The following is a 13777-nucleotide window of genomic DNA, read 5'->3' on the forward strand; positions in this document are numbered from 1 at the left end:
AACCTGATATTGAAGGTTATTCAGTGTTGACTGGTTTTAAATGACAACTCAAGTTTGTGAATGTGAGTTTAAAAATATGTGCATTATTCTTTGTATACTTCTTCTGTATTTGTGTAAACCTGTGTATTTTGGCACATGCACAGGTTTGTGCCTCTGATGGGGGTGTGTGTGGGAGGGGGGGGGGGGGGTTACTGACCCAAGAAGGTGAAAAAACAGGAACTTGTGTGCATACCTCATCAAAGACAAATTCATCCACGTCCACCTCCTCCAAGGTGTCGTCCTCTCCGGCGTCGGTGTGTGTGACGGCAGCGAGAGCAGATGCGAGCCTCCTCCTCAGAGTGACGCCCCTCCAGAAGGCCTGGAGGTACCCCGGAAAAAAAAGAGAGAAACTCTCCATGAATCAATGAGCAAACGTAAATATTGTATGTTATCCCATTAGGGAGATAAAACATGTTAACCCCTCTTTTAATTTAAAACATGTTAACCCCTCTTTTAATTGCTGAGTGCTCTGCTGTCTGAACTCTGCGTGACTCCGGGCTGCTCGGAGACAAATGGAGCTCCAGTGTGCCTCTAAATCCTCCAATTCCCAACGGGCCGGGGGGGCACACTTCACTTCAAGTCGAGCCGCGCAGGAATTCTACAACTCTTACTACCGCACAATCTGATTAATCACTGCACACCCCCACCCGCCCCCTCGGAGAGCCCTGAAGGACTCATCAAACACTCTCTGTGTTGAGCAGGGATTTGAGAGGGGTGTTGAGTAGCGTGTTTTTCAGAACAGCAGCTTACACCTCTGTGCACAGGATTAGCCCAGTAAGCCTCCGTAGCACGTAGGAGGCCTGAAGGTCAGCGTTCGAGACGGAAAACGGACATTTTCAGGCGTCCACTGAGACCGAGTGACTTCAGCCACACAGAATACGATGCCGTGTTCCAGATGACAGACTTCCCTCGGTACACTAACTAATACTGCTCTTCTATGGCAGGACTCTTACTGTGTGGTGCAGGAGTTTTGACAGAGTAGCGTTGTTTCAAACTGACAGGAAATGACATCATCATGTGACCACATCAGCCTCCAAAATATCTGCAGCTTCAATTATTTTACCCAGAAATCAACATGTTTTTGTGTCCTCTGTTTAACACTCAATAAACACACTGATTCTTCTGTCCAGCAGCAGAGAAGAAACATGTTGTATTCAGGAACAGCTGCAGCTTCATCACACGCTTTTAATTTGAAAATCCTTTATGGCGGTGGCCCCGCCCCTTCCTCTACGGAGCCAAGATGGCGACCGTTTAGGGTGAAAGTGTTTCACACTTCTTCTTTGGAGCGTTCTGAGTGATTCATCCTGGAACTGGTAGTGTTCTGATGGTTCTGTACTGACAGAGAGAACACACTGATGGACTCAGAGTAGAGAGTTAGTACACAAGAACAACATCTGGAACACAAGTAGAACATCTGGAACACAAGTACAACATCTGGAACACAAGTACAACATCTGGAACACTAGTACAACATCTGGAACACAAGAACAACATCTGGAACACAAGTACAACATCTGGAACACTAGTACAACATCTGGAACACAAGTACAACATCTGGAACACTAGTACAACATCTGGAACACAAGTAGAACATCTGGAACACAAGAACAACATCTGGAACACAAGTAGAGCATCTGGATCACAAGAACAACATCTGGAACACAAGAACAACATCTGGAACACAAGTACAACATCTGGAACACAAGAACAACATCTGGAACAAAAGAACAACATCTGGAACACAAGAACAACATCTGGATCACAAGAACAACATCTGGAACACAAGTAGAACATCTGGAACACAAGTACAACATCTGGAACACTAGTACAACATCTGGAACACAAGTACAACATCTGGAACACAAGAACAACATCTGGAACACAAGTAGAACATCTGGAACACAAGAACAACATCTGGAACACAAGTAGAGCATCTGGATCACAAGAACAACATCTGGAACACAAGAACAACATCTGGAACACAAGTACAACATCTGGAACACAAGAACAACATCTGGAACAAAAGAACAACATCTGGAACACAAGAACAACATCTGCAACACAAGAACAACATCTGGAACACAAGTACAACATCTGGATCACAAGAACAACATCTGGAACACAAGAACAACATCTGGAACACAAGAACAACATCTGGATCACAAGAACAACATCTGGAACACAAGTAGAGCATCTGGAACACAAGTACAACATCTGGAACACTAGTACAACATCTGGAACACAAGAACAACATCTGGAACACAAGTAGAGGATCTGGATCACAAGAACAACATCTGGAACACAAGAACAACATCTGGAACAAAAGAACAACATCTTGAACACAAGAACAACATCTGGATCACAAGAACAACATCTGGAACACAAGTAGAGCATCTGGATCACAAGAACAACATCTGGAACACAAGAACAACATCTGGAACACAAGTACAACATCTGGATCACAAGAACAACATCTGGAACACAAAAACAACATCTGGAACACAAGAACAACATCTGGATCACAAGAACAACATCTGGAACACAAGTAGAGCATCTGGATCACAAGAACAACATCTGGAACACAAGAACAACATCTGGAACACAAGCACAACATCTGGAACACAAGAACAACATCTGGAACACAAGTACAACATCTGGAACACAAGTACAACATCTGGATCACAAGAACAACATCTGGAACACAAGTAGAGCATCTGGATCACAAGAACAACATCTGGAACTGTTTGGAAAAGTTTGCTGTATTTTTTGAAACTATTTTCTGACCAATTAGATAATTGATGAAGCAAAATCCAACTGATCAGCTGTTTGATATTTAGTGTGAAATAGTTGCTGCTCTGTTGAACATAATGAACACGGAGACCCGACGGAGGGATTCACTGAACAGGAATGATCATTATTAGGATTTGATTGATTGAATTATTGCCAGCTGTCCTCGATGACAGTTTAAAAGTGGTAAAGTGAAAGATTAAAGCATTAATTTGTAATTTAGTTATTGCTGGCCTCGTCTCCCTGAGGTTAACCTCCCACATGTTTTACCTGGATGACAGCGGCTGCGTCGTGTTGGCCGACAGCGTTCCTGCTAATAAAGGACGATCCCGACTCTGGCTCTCCTCCATCTCCTCCTCTTCCTCCTCTTCCTCCTCCCTTCTCTACGATGGAGGGTGCATTAATGTTCCCATATTTCTGTCTGTATTTCCTCCAGTGCTGTTGAATCACAACTGCTGCTGTGCTGCTCCAAAAATGACACACACACACACACACACACACACACACACACACACACACACACACACACACACACACACACTCAAAGTCAGGGATATACTCCACATGATGTCATAGCACCTCCATCTTTCAAAACATGAATTTATTAGTGAGCAGACATCTGGAGAGTTTCAGGCTGTGCAGAGCCGCCCTTCATATCAGAGATCGATGGCCCAGATACCATCATGCTAATGAAGAAGCTGCGTGTTAAAATGAAGAAGGTCTTCAACATCTTCTGCTGTAAATCAAACTGAGGAGGCTCCAATGATGACAAATGCTCCGCAGCAGAAACTAATAAAACGTGGAGCTCCTATAAAAAGAATGATACAAATTTTTTGAGTGTTTGCTTTAAGGCAGCAGTGAAAAAAAAAAAAATCAGCTGATGGGTCGTCGCCAGTGTCGTGTTTAATGGATGTACAGAAGTCGACGTCATGGACTCAGATCAAACATCTGGTGACTTACTGTTCGAGGTCTTGACGGTTGGACGAAGTTTTCAGATTGAAGCCAGTTGTTTTTCCGTTTGTGCTGCTGGAGTCATCAGGGATGACCGTTGGCCTCGTCGTTGGTGCCACGGCAACGACGTCCGACGGGTCACTCCGACGCTCCTCACACCTCCCGTCGCTGCATCTGATGTCCTCCTTGCTTGTAAATCTTTGCTTGTTGGTCGACTCCATTTCTGGGTAATCAGAAACCCTCTCCGTGTCCGCTGTTTCCTCCGGCGTCGCTCGGTCATCGGGCACCGTGGTGTCACCGTATTCGTGGGCAAACCTCTGGTCCTCGGCCAGCTGCAGAGTCACAGTGAGGTGGTGGCAGAGGTCGCGCACAGCATCCGAGGGGGAGGAAGCATCGCTGTGGACACACACACACACACACACACACACACACACACACACACACACACACACGTTAGAGCTTCACACCTAAAACCAACTGCATCTTATTTGTTGAACATTTTAAACGTACATTGAAAACCCACCTCTTTTTAGACTTGTCTTAATTTTTCTATACTTACTCTTCAAAGTTTCTTTTGATCTATATGGTTTTATTTATTTATTTCATTCACACTTTCACACCTTCTATCATCCGTTTAGCTGCTTTTACATACTATAAATAAATTAACTGTAACTTTTATCTTTTTAATGCATTGTCCTAATTTTTTTTACCCGTTTTTAGTTCCTAGTTCTTATCTCACCCTATTTCATCACTCTTATTGTCACTCTAGCTTTTAATCTATATTCTACATTTCTTTTATCTCGTTGGTCTCAAAGTGTTTTTTAAATTGCCTTATTTTCCTTTTTAATTTGTTTTTAATTTGTTTTCAAACTGATTAGATTTTTCTGGAATACGACTGTCTGCCTTATTATTGGCCTGTCAATCATCTGTTAAGCCCTTTGAACTGCACTAAGATGTGCGAAAAGTGTTATTTCCAGTTTACACGACTCCCACTCAAAGCTACTCATTGTAGATTCATGTGAACTGAATCTTGTGAGTCTGACATGTCCATCAAGTCCACAAACACATGACTTCTCTTTTAGGAGCCATCACCAAAGTAGCAGCACCGCTTAAATGTCAGGAAATTTGTGACCATGACCTAAATTTGTGGATTTTAATAAAGTTACTAAGAGCATCAGTTTTCCACTTTAATGTAAGTGGTTGGTGTCTGTGGTGCTGATTGGTCTAACGCTACGAAATTAGTAAACCGTCTTCAAGCTGTGGATCAATGGACCGTCTTACATACTGTATGGTTCAGTATTTAATCACAAACCTACAGAATGAAAAGTCACAAAATTGTTCTGTTTCAAATATAGAGTCTAATATAGACAAATATAGAGCAAAGTTATATAACCAAGAAATCCCACTGAGGGAGACACCAGGTGGGTTTTTCCTAAAAACGATATATTTTCACATACTTTTGAACTATTATCACTACAGTATTCATTTTAATAAAAAAGCACTGTCTGCCATAAAAATTATCATCACCAAACATTGATAAAACAAAGCTTATAGTAAAGCTATAGTGGCTAAGGTGCTGTGAAAAAACGGAATACCTTCAATTAGCAGACTCTAAATAAACTGTTTAAAAAAAAAAAAAAAAGACGGAAAGAGATCTGTGATGTTATGAAATTAATCATTCAAAGAAAAATGATGGAGGCAGTTGCAGTTTGAACTAAATGCTTGAAAGGTAATAAAGTTGAGGTTCAGAGTAATTTAGTTTAAAGCACACTGTTATAAAATAGAAGAAGAGAAGCTTAATTCAACATAATTAATTTAACCCATTATGCTGCAACACACATTCATCTAATCATGAATTAATGGGATATCATATATTTTTATTTCTTTTTATTGGCCAGGTTTTCTGAGGTGTGTAGTGTACTCGTGTGTGTGTGTGTGTGTGTGTGTGTGTGTCTGCTCTGTGTGTGCCCTAATACCATATAATGTCTCTTTCATTGAGGGATAAACTGACTACAAAGCCACCTCAATGGAGACTTAATTAATCCATTAGCACTGCTCCCCCCCTCCCCTCCCCTCCCCTCCCCTACCCTCCCCTCCCCGTCCTCCACCCTGAGGGGGCCGAGACTCTCGGTCAGTCTGGAGGGATCGGCAGCCTGAAGTAGCACAGCCTCTTCTCTACAAAGACCCGGCTCTTCTCTCAGTGGGACGAGAGGGAGAGGAGTCGGGAGGTCCACCAGGACTGTGACCCCGGTGACCCCCCCTCCCTGTACCTGCTGGTTCACTGCAGGGTCACAAGAGAATCAACAAGAAAGCAGGAAATCATTATATAACATGACAGCTGCAGTATTCAGTGTTTGTGGCAGGAAAGTGAAAATTACAAAACCTCCACCAGTGAATTCAGTCAGCTCACCAAGATCAATAAAAAGTGCTCGAGTGTGAAACTTAAAAACTAAAAGCAAAAATATGGAAGTGTTTTGAAAATGAAAAGTTGATTTAGTTTTGAAATGCCCAAAAAACTCCTGTCCTCACACGAGGACGTCCTCTTGTAACATGAACCCAGAGATCGCAGACAGAATCCACAGCACACTCAGCTGATGCTAAAACGAGGCTTCAGGGGTCAGAGGTCAACCAATCAAGGACGCATCTTTCTTTTTAGTGAGTAAACTTTGTGCAACTCAGACTGCTAAAACCACTGCTGTTGGTTTTAGATAGATTTTTTTCAAATTCAATCATCTTTGAAGCAGCCCAAAGAGATGCATTCATATTTAATAATATGCAGCGTATGAATTTACATTCAGAGTGAGCGTTCAGTGCCAAAGCGGTGGATCTGACCGATCTGATCGGAAACCTGACGATACTACGTCCCGCCCACCGATAGCTGTAACCTGACTGCACCACAGGCCTGTCAATCAAACAGACACACCCCCAAAAACAGGTCTTCTTGAATCTTCTTTTCTAATGAATGAGGGATTATTTTCAGATGGACCTCCAGAAAACTAATAAGAAGGAGTGACTTTAGCTAACAACACCGAGATAACTGATGGACACATTTTATTCACTTTGGATTTGATGAGAGAAGTTGAATGGGAGTCTATGGAGCCGGAGGCTTTTTGGAGCCGACCTCTAGTGGCACTCGCTGGTATTGCAGCTGAAGACACTTCTGGATCAGAACCATTTTACAGACCTGAAGCTACGAACTCTTTTATATCCAGTCTGTGGTTGTTACTTGATTTTTGACTCTGCGGCAATTAAAGGTGACAAACAAACAAACAAACAAACAAACAAACAAACAAACAAACAGTTACATCCAAAGACTTTAAGGTCGTTCTATTTTTCTGAAACTGTAACAGGACAAACACACAGACTGTATTTCTCAACAGATAATGAAGAGCTACTCTGCTGACCAGTCACCTCACTGCCTGTTGCTGTTGTTCCAGCGTCTCTGACTGCTGGATGACCGCGAGCGTGGCGCTCTCCGGTCACGAGGCCTTGACCCCAGGGGGGGTGGAGGGTGGAGGCTGGAGAGTGGTGTGGAGGGTGGAGGGTGGAGGGTGGTGTGGTGGGTGGAGGCTGGAGAGTGGAGAGTGGAGGGTGGGATGGAGGATGGGGTGCAGAGGGAAGATGGAGGTATTGCAGCTGAAGACACTTCTGCATCTGCCTCATTTTTCAGACCTGGATGCTACGAACTCTTTTATATCCAGTCTGTGGATTTGTCCGAAGCCTTAGACCCTTAAGTTCCACACACCCACAAAATATTTTGATTAAATGACATTTGAGGTGAGATTGAAGGATATTTCACGATGATTCATGGGTCTTAACCATGGAAACATGCAGAGGGACATTTCAGTCGCTCTAAACATTGTGAAATAGAGGCATATTGTTCGGAACATCGTCTCCAGCCTCCCTGTAAAATAGAGTTGTGAAACTATATCCCTGATACACCCCGTAGTTTCCACCGTACAGTCAGCGGTGGACTGGCGTGTGGCTCTCGGCTCACCTCCCCTAAACCTCCGTCTGACACCGGGTCAGGCCGGGGGTTAAATGGCTCTGTTGGCTCTCGCAAAGCCGCCAAAATGGCTCATTGTCCGGAGGCCGGGGGGGTAGAGGGCACACAGCGAGGGGTGAAAGGAGGGGAGCGCCCCCCGAGCCATAGGAGTCCTCGGTGTGACCCGCGCGAGCCGCCGCCGCCACGTTTCATCTTTTGTGCTGTGTAATTTGGAAAGGTCAGGAAGATAAGCAGAAAGTTGACCGCTGCTTTAAGCGCTGGTGGTCCGGTGCAGCGGAGTGTCAACGTGTGCGGAGGCCAGTGACACTGAAGGACTAGTGAAAATAGATGGACGTTGTCTTTAGGCTCACTACGCCCTCCGTATCAGACATAACAAGAAGATAGCTGACATTCCTCCCTGCCTGATGTCTGTGAGGCCGACAGGCTGAGCAGCACACGATCAGAAAGTGAAATATAACCTCCGGTAAACAGGTTTGAAGTCATTGGTAGTGTCTCATCCTGTTCACGTTGATTCTGGTTTATTATCTGAGCCTGTTTGTCTTTTAAAGAGTTTAAAAAGTCCTTCAGTGTTTTGTTTTGTTTTGTTTTTGCCTGCAAGTTTCTTTTTTCTTCTCCTGAGAAAAACTATCAATCAAAGAAACAGTATCTACTGGCCAAAATCATTTCAACACTTCCTGATAAAGGCAGACACTAAACACACAGGAAGTAAAAAGTTAGATAACACAGAGAGGAAATACTATCTGTGAAAATGGGACGAGAGTACATCTCGCCAAAGTGTGTGATACAGCCGTCAGTCAACTACAGGATACCGTGTCAGTGTCATGTTTTACCTGTGGAAAGGCGTGAAAAGCACACATATGTATGACCAGAGTCAATGAGGGAGGTCATGTGACGAGGTACCAACCAGCAACCATCAGTGAGGTCACTAACCGTAACCACATTGACCCAATCTATGATCTTTTGGGGTTTTAGTGCCTAAACCTAAAGCGTCTTCCACTTTTCACGCATAGGCGAGACAAAGCGTGACACTGACACGCTCCTCGAGGACCGATAGGTGTATCACAGAATTTACTGGGGTGCTATTAGGATACCGCAAACATAAATTTTTTTTAAAAAAAGACATCTGAGCTGAGCAGTTATCACTTTCCTCACCGTGAGCTGCTTCAGAAATCAGTACTGTAGACATTTTAATATACAAATACAGATGATATAAGTGTGTTATATACCTCATCTAAGAAGCTAAGCGAGCTGCTAGAAAAGGTAAACAGTAAATTTTGGACCCACATTCCCTGACTACTGGTGGGACCTGAACTCATCCACATTAGACTCAATGCACAGTGGCAGACAAGCAGCCGGTTGTGTCCTACCTGAGCTCCCTGCTGTGACGCTGCTGTAAGTCCCCAGTCTGCTGAAGCTGGGCCTGACAGAAGGTGAGGAAGCAGCCTGAGGCCGAGCTGACCTGCTGAACAGCAGGAGGCGAGAGGACGGAGTCCGTCTGCTGGCTGTCAGCGGCCCTCAGGCCAGGCAGCGCTTTCTGCAGAGCGGATCTGAAAAGGATAGCAAGCAGGATGAAATATCAAATATATCTGTATTATCAAAACAAAACAAAACTACTTGGCAAATTTTTCAGCCTTGAATCTATTTTTATGCATATTTCTTCCATTCTTACTAATATATTTAAACATGTCACATAACTATATTTCAGTCTACAACTGTACTATTGCTGCTACTTTATGTAATAGTCTGTAATGACAGTGATCACAGATAGTGGAGGCCTTTGGGAGCGTTCGTAATACATAAACAGGACTTTAAAAAAAGAGGTTGAAACTACAGAAACGTTTCACAATTAAACTGAAGTTCTTTACTTTCTTTACTTATCCTGTCAGAAACAGACAGCAGCACAATTAACAACATACAATGAAAATAAAGAATCAATTACAGAATTGCAACATATCAATTATGTTAATCAATATTAATCAAAAGCCGTCAACATCAGGGATCGAGCAGAACAATACCGAAACATCTGGACCCAGATGTGGCTGCTTCCAAGTCACTTAGAGTTACTTTTATTTTGTAAAATTCAGTGGACAGTTACAGAGGTTCTGTCACGCCTACAGAATAAGACATGAGGCTTTTATTACAGGGCATCAGTGAATAAACCTTTTTTTCTAGTCAACAAAAAGTCTAACTTTTTTAGTCGCAGACATTTTTGTTCTGGTCAATTACATCACTTATTAAGGAACTGATAAATGTACCAAGTTGTCAGGTGATCATCGCCGTCTTACTGAAAGCTCCTATTTATATCTGTGTAACTCAGCAGGTGGGGCTCTGAAGGGTTGGAGCAGCCATGTTTGGTGAAGTCACTCATGTTGCTGTTTACTGAACATCTTGTCCTGTGGTCCAACGACATGCGTGCACTCGATCCCCCGGTTTAAACGACGCTCTCAGCGATCTGGCTTCACAGTCTTGTTACATTGTGAGAAAGTTAACTATCACATTTATATTGTTTTCTGAAAGCGTAGCTGCAGAATGACAACCCTTCCAAAAGGAGTATGTGAGGTAGTATCAGCCCTCCACTGTGAGTCTGGGGGAGAGATGACCGCTGCCCGAGGTTAAGGATGTACAAGCGGAGGAATCTCAACTATCCGCCAGAGAAACAGGCTCCGAGCATCGAGCAGCGCAGTGCCGGCCAAATGTGGTCTGTGTTCAGTGGGAAAATGTGGAGCTGGAAACTCTACAGGACACCAGGGAACAGCCACAATAAAATCTGCAAAAAAATACAAGCCTTCAGGCTAGAAAGTCCAGTTTTTAAAACATTAAGAGCTGGGTTCTTCAAATTCGATTCCCAGAGTACCACATGCTCTTAAATCCTGCCGACCACGTCACCGGAGGAGGATAAAGCATGCTGGGGTCAAACTTTTCATTTACTGGTTCAGATGGATTCATAAAGAGTGCGTTTGTGAATGTGTGAGTTTGTCTTTACGTGTTTCTTGTTGTCCCACTTCATTGGTTTTGAATCTCACCAGAGGCCTGTAGGAAGCTGGTTAACACTGCTGTGTTAACAGAAGCAATGATTAGTGCTCACCGTCCTTAAACTAAAGAGGTTTTGTACAAATATAACTATTCTTTCCACTATAGATTCTGTTGGATTGCTTAAAACAAATAATTTGACATCATATTCTGTACCTCATGAATAAAGATGAAGAGGAGAGAATATATCGTAGAAGAAGTAAACAAAGAGTAATCCTTCTGCTTCAAGTTTAGTGAACTGATTCAGTTATGGACTGTGTTCTTCAGACCCGACTACCACCCTGAGACGAAGACATGTCCACAGAGGACGGGATGTGTGTGCTGTTACAGGGACGCGGGTTTGATGTAGGTCCCTCCAGCACACATTAGGATTCGGTTGCAGCCCTTTGGGCATGTTGTGTGGCTGGCTGTCTTCAAATGAAGCTCCAAACCCAAACAGGACCTTTTGTGGTGCAGGAGTGTAATTCAATTCAGAAACAGACGCCACTTAAACTCACTTATGAGAATGCAAAGGAGACGTATGTAGAAAATAAAAAGATGCCACGAGTTGTGGAGGTTTACAGCGGAGGATTTTAAGTTTTCTTTGTTTCAGCAACTTTCTGTACACTGATCATCTCTGCAATAACTTAACTTGCTCAAACTGTTTAAATTGTACATTTGTCAAGACCAAGCATCAACCATCAGTGATGTCATTAACCATCAGTGATGTCATCAACCATCAGTGATGTCATCATCCATTAGTGATGTCATCGTTGGTTTGTGAACGTTATGAATCCTCCAGTTCAGATTCTGTCCGTCACCATCTTTGCTAGTTCGGAGCGGTTTGGAGCAGGAAGTGACCATATTTGGACGAGCTGGGGGAGGAGCCAGCGGTGGATCTGACCGATCTGATTGGAAACCTGACGATACTACGTCCCGCCCACCGATAGCTGTAACCTGACTGCACCACAGGCCTGTCAATCAAACAGACACGCCCCCAAAACCAGGTCTTCTTGAATCTTCTTTTCTAATGAATGAGGGATTATTTTCAGATGGACCTCCAGAAAACTAATAAGAAGGAGTGACTTTAGCTAACAACACCGAGATAACTGATGGACACATTTTATTCACTTTGGATTTGATGAGAGAAGTTGAATGGGAGTCTATGGAGCCGGAGGCTTTTTGGAGCCGACCTCTAGTGGCACTCGCTGGTATTGCAGCTTAAAGCTCTTCTGCATCGACCTAATTTTCAGACCTGGAAGCTACAAACACTTTTTCTATCCAGTCTGCAGTCAAGACTGGTGATATGACTTTAATAAAGTAAAATAATTCACATTTTAGATGCTAGGAATCATTTACAGCTATATCAACTTGAATCTCTGCTAAATTGATATACATTTATTTCTCCTTTGTGAGGGAAACACTCTTCTCAGCTCACATTCCTTCATCCTCCTCCTGCCCATATTTCATTTAGTGAAGACTTCCTCCAAAACAACGGCCCTCAAAGTGGCCCTGATTAATCAGCTCCAGTGTTTTCTTCGTCTGCGTCTCCTGCATCACTGGCTGCTCTGCAGGGAGTGTCATTCTTAGCGCTCGCCTTTTGGTGCTTTAATTTAGCCGATGTTATCGCTGGCTCGGGATGAAAGGGGCCGGGGCAAGAGGGTGGAAATACTGGGGGTTAATTCCACTGTTGGCACTGCAGGTTAAGTAAAGTTCAATGAAATATTGAGGTAAAGTTTCAGTTCAGGCTTAAGACAGAAAGACCACAAGCAAGCTGTGTTTTATGGTTATTCTGGACAGAGAAAAGTCCACTAAAAAAGTAAATCTACAAATAAAAAATGAGATTTTACATTAAATTTGTCAGTATTATTGAACCCGGTGGACATTAGTACATAAGACATGAAAGTTTGACGCAATTTGACACTTGATTTTTCCCAGTTATAATGTTTAAAGTTAAAGATGATCAAATCTGAATGTTCGGGCCTTTTAGAGGGGCGTGTATAGTTTTTCATATTTCAGATATTTTGCTGTTGCTAAATGGGTGTGAGTAACTCTGAGGAGCCAAAATAACTGTAATGCAAACCTGTGCCCGCTGACATCACTGCTCACGACAGCCCAAAAGAAGCTAGAGGAATATCATCGCATATCTTTCATATAAAATCACTGCGACTGTCTTAACGTGGGTGAAATATTCAGGCACTGTAAGTGAATGAGCAAATTGACAGTAAAAAGATAATTGATTTTTCTGCTGTATCAATATTTGGGGAATTAGAAGCACTTAAAGCTGCGTACGTACGCACAGATGTCGGTGGAACTGGGCGGTAATCTAATAGGCAGCATGGATCACAGTGGTAATCCTGGGAAGTGGACAGGGAGGCCTGTGTTGGGCTGGAATGTTTGGACTACCTGAGCCAACACAGCGAATGTGTGACAGAAACACCAGCTTTCTTCACCGGTATGTTCCTCTGAACATCCCTCACGGCGAGTGATATTTCAGAGTGCAGGAAACTGAAACTGAAACTTTTGTCCAAAGAATTTCCAGGAAGAACTGTGAAAATGTCTAATTACTTTATCTTGATGTGAAACAGTGTCGCAGGTAGTGCAGGAGGAGAAGTCTAATTACAGAGCGTTGGGTGCATTCAGATTAAACTAATGCAACAGCGCCGTGCGATGTGTCCTAAAGTCAGATGCATTCAGATTATTGGTAGCCTCCTGCACCCAGCCATCGCCTCACCTCCACCCACGCTCCTCCTGAAGAGGATTCCCCGTCAGGTGGACTTCACGCAGGAACCAACTTCCTTCCAGACGGTCGCACACATCCTGCAGCTCTGAGAGAGAAACGGAGGAACAACTTTGTCGTGTTAATGTCTGTTTTTAAATCTATTCCTCAGTTCGGTCACGTGGGGCCACATTAATGTACGCAGCCGACATAAATACAGTCATCACATAAAACACATACAAAGGGAGTAAAGGGGCTGGAAAAGG

The 13777-nt window shown here is 43.3% G+C and overlaps 1 protein-coding gene across 2 annotated transcripts in view; it reads right to left on the reverse strand.

Annotated features, from left to right (window-relative positions):
* The window catches only part of lrriq1 (leucine-rich repeats and IQ motif containing 1), a 39701-nt gene that overhangs the window by 16292 nt on the left and 9632 nt on the right, over positions 1-13777 (reverse strand). For both annotated transcript variants that reach the window (XM_069162784.1, XM_069162783.1), the window contains exons 13-17: positions 13527-13620; positions 9151-9330; positions 3787-4173; positions 3097-3289; positions 233-358 (exon numbers count right to left, since the gene is read on the reverse strand). In XM_069162784.1, coding sequence (XP_069018885.1) covers positions 233-358; positions 3097-3289; positions 3787-4173; positions 9151-9330; positions 13527-13620 — 980 coding nt within the window. The remainder of the gene's footprint in view (positions 1-232; positions 359-3096; positions 3290-3786; positions 4174-9150; positions 9331-13526; positions 13621-13777) is intronic.

The sequence above is a fragment of the Embiotoca jacksoni genome, unplaced genomic scaffold, assembly GCF_022577435.1.
Source record: "Embiotoca jacksoni isolate LCO1_2020_lvr unplaced genomic scaffold, fEmbJac1.0.p SCAF_3, whole genome shotgun sequence".
NCBI classification, from domain to species: domain Eukaryota; kingdom Metazoa; phylum Chordata; class Actinopteri; family Embiotocidae; genus Embiotoca; species Embiotoca jacksoni.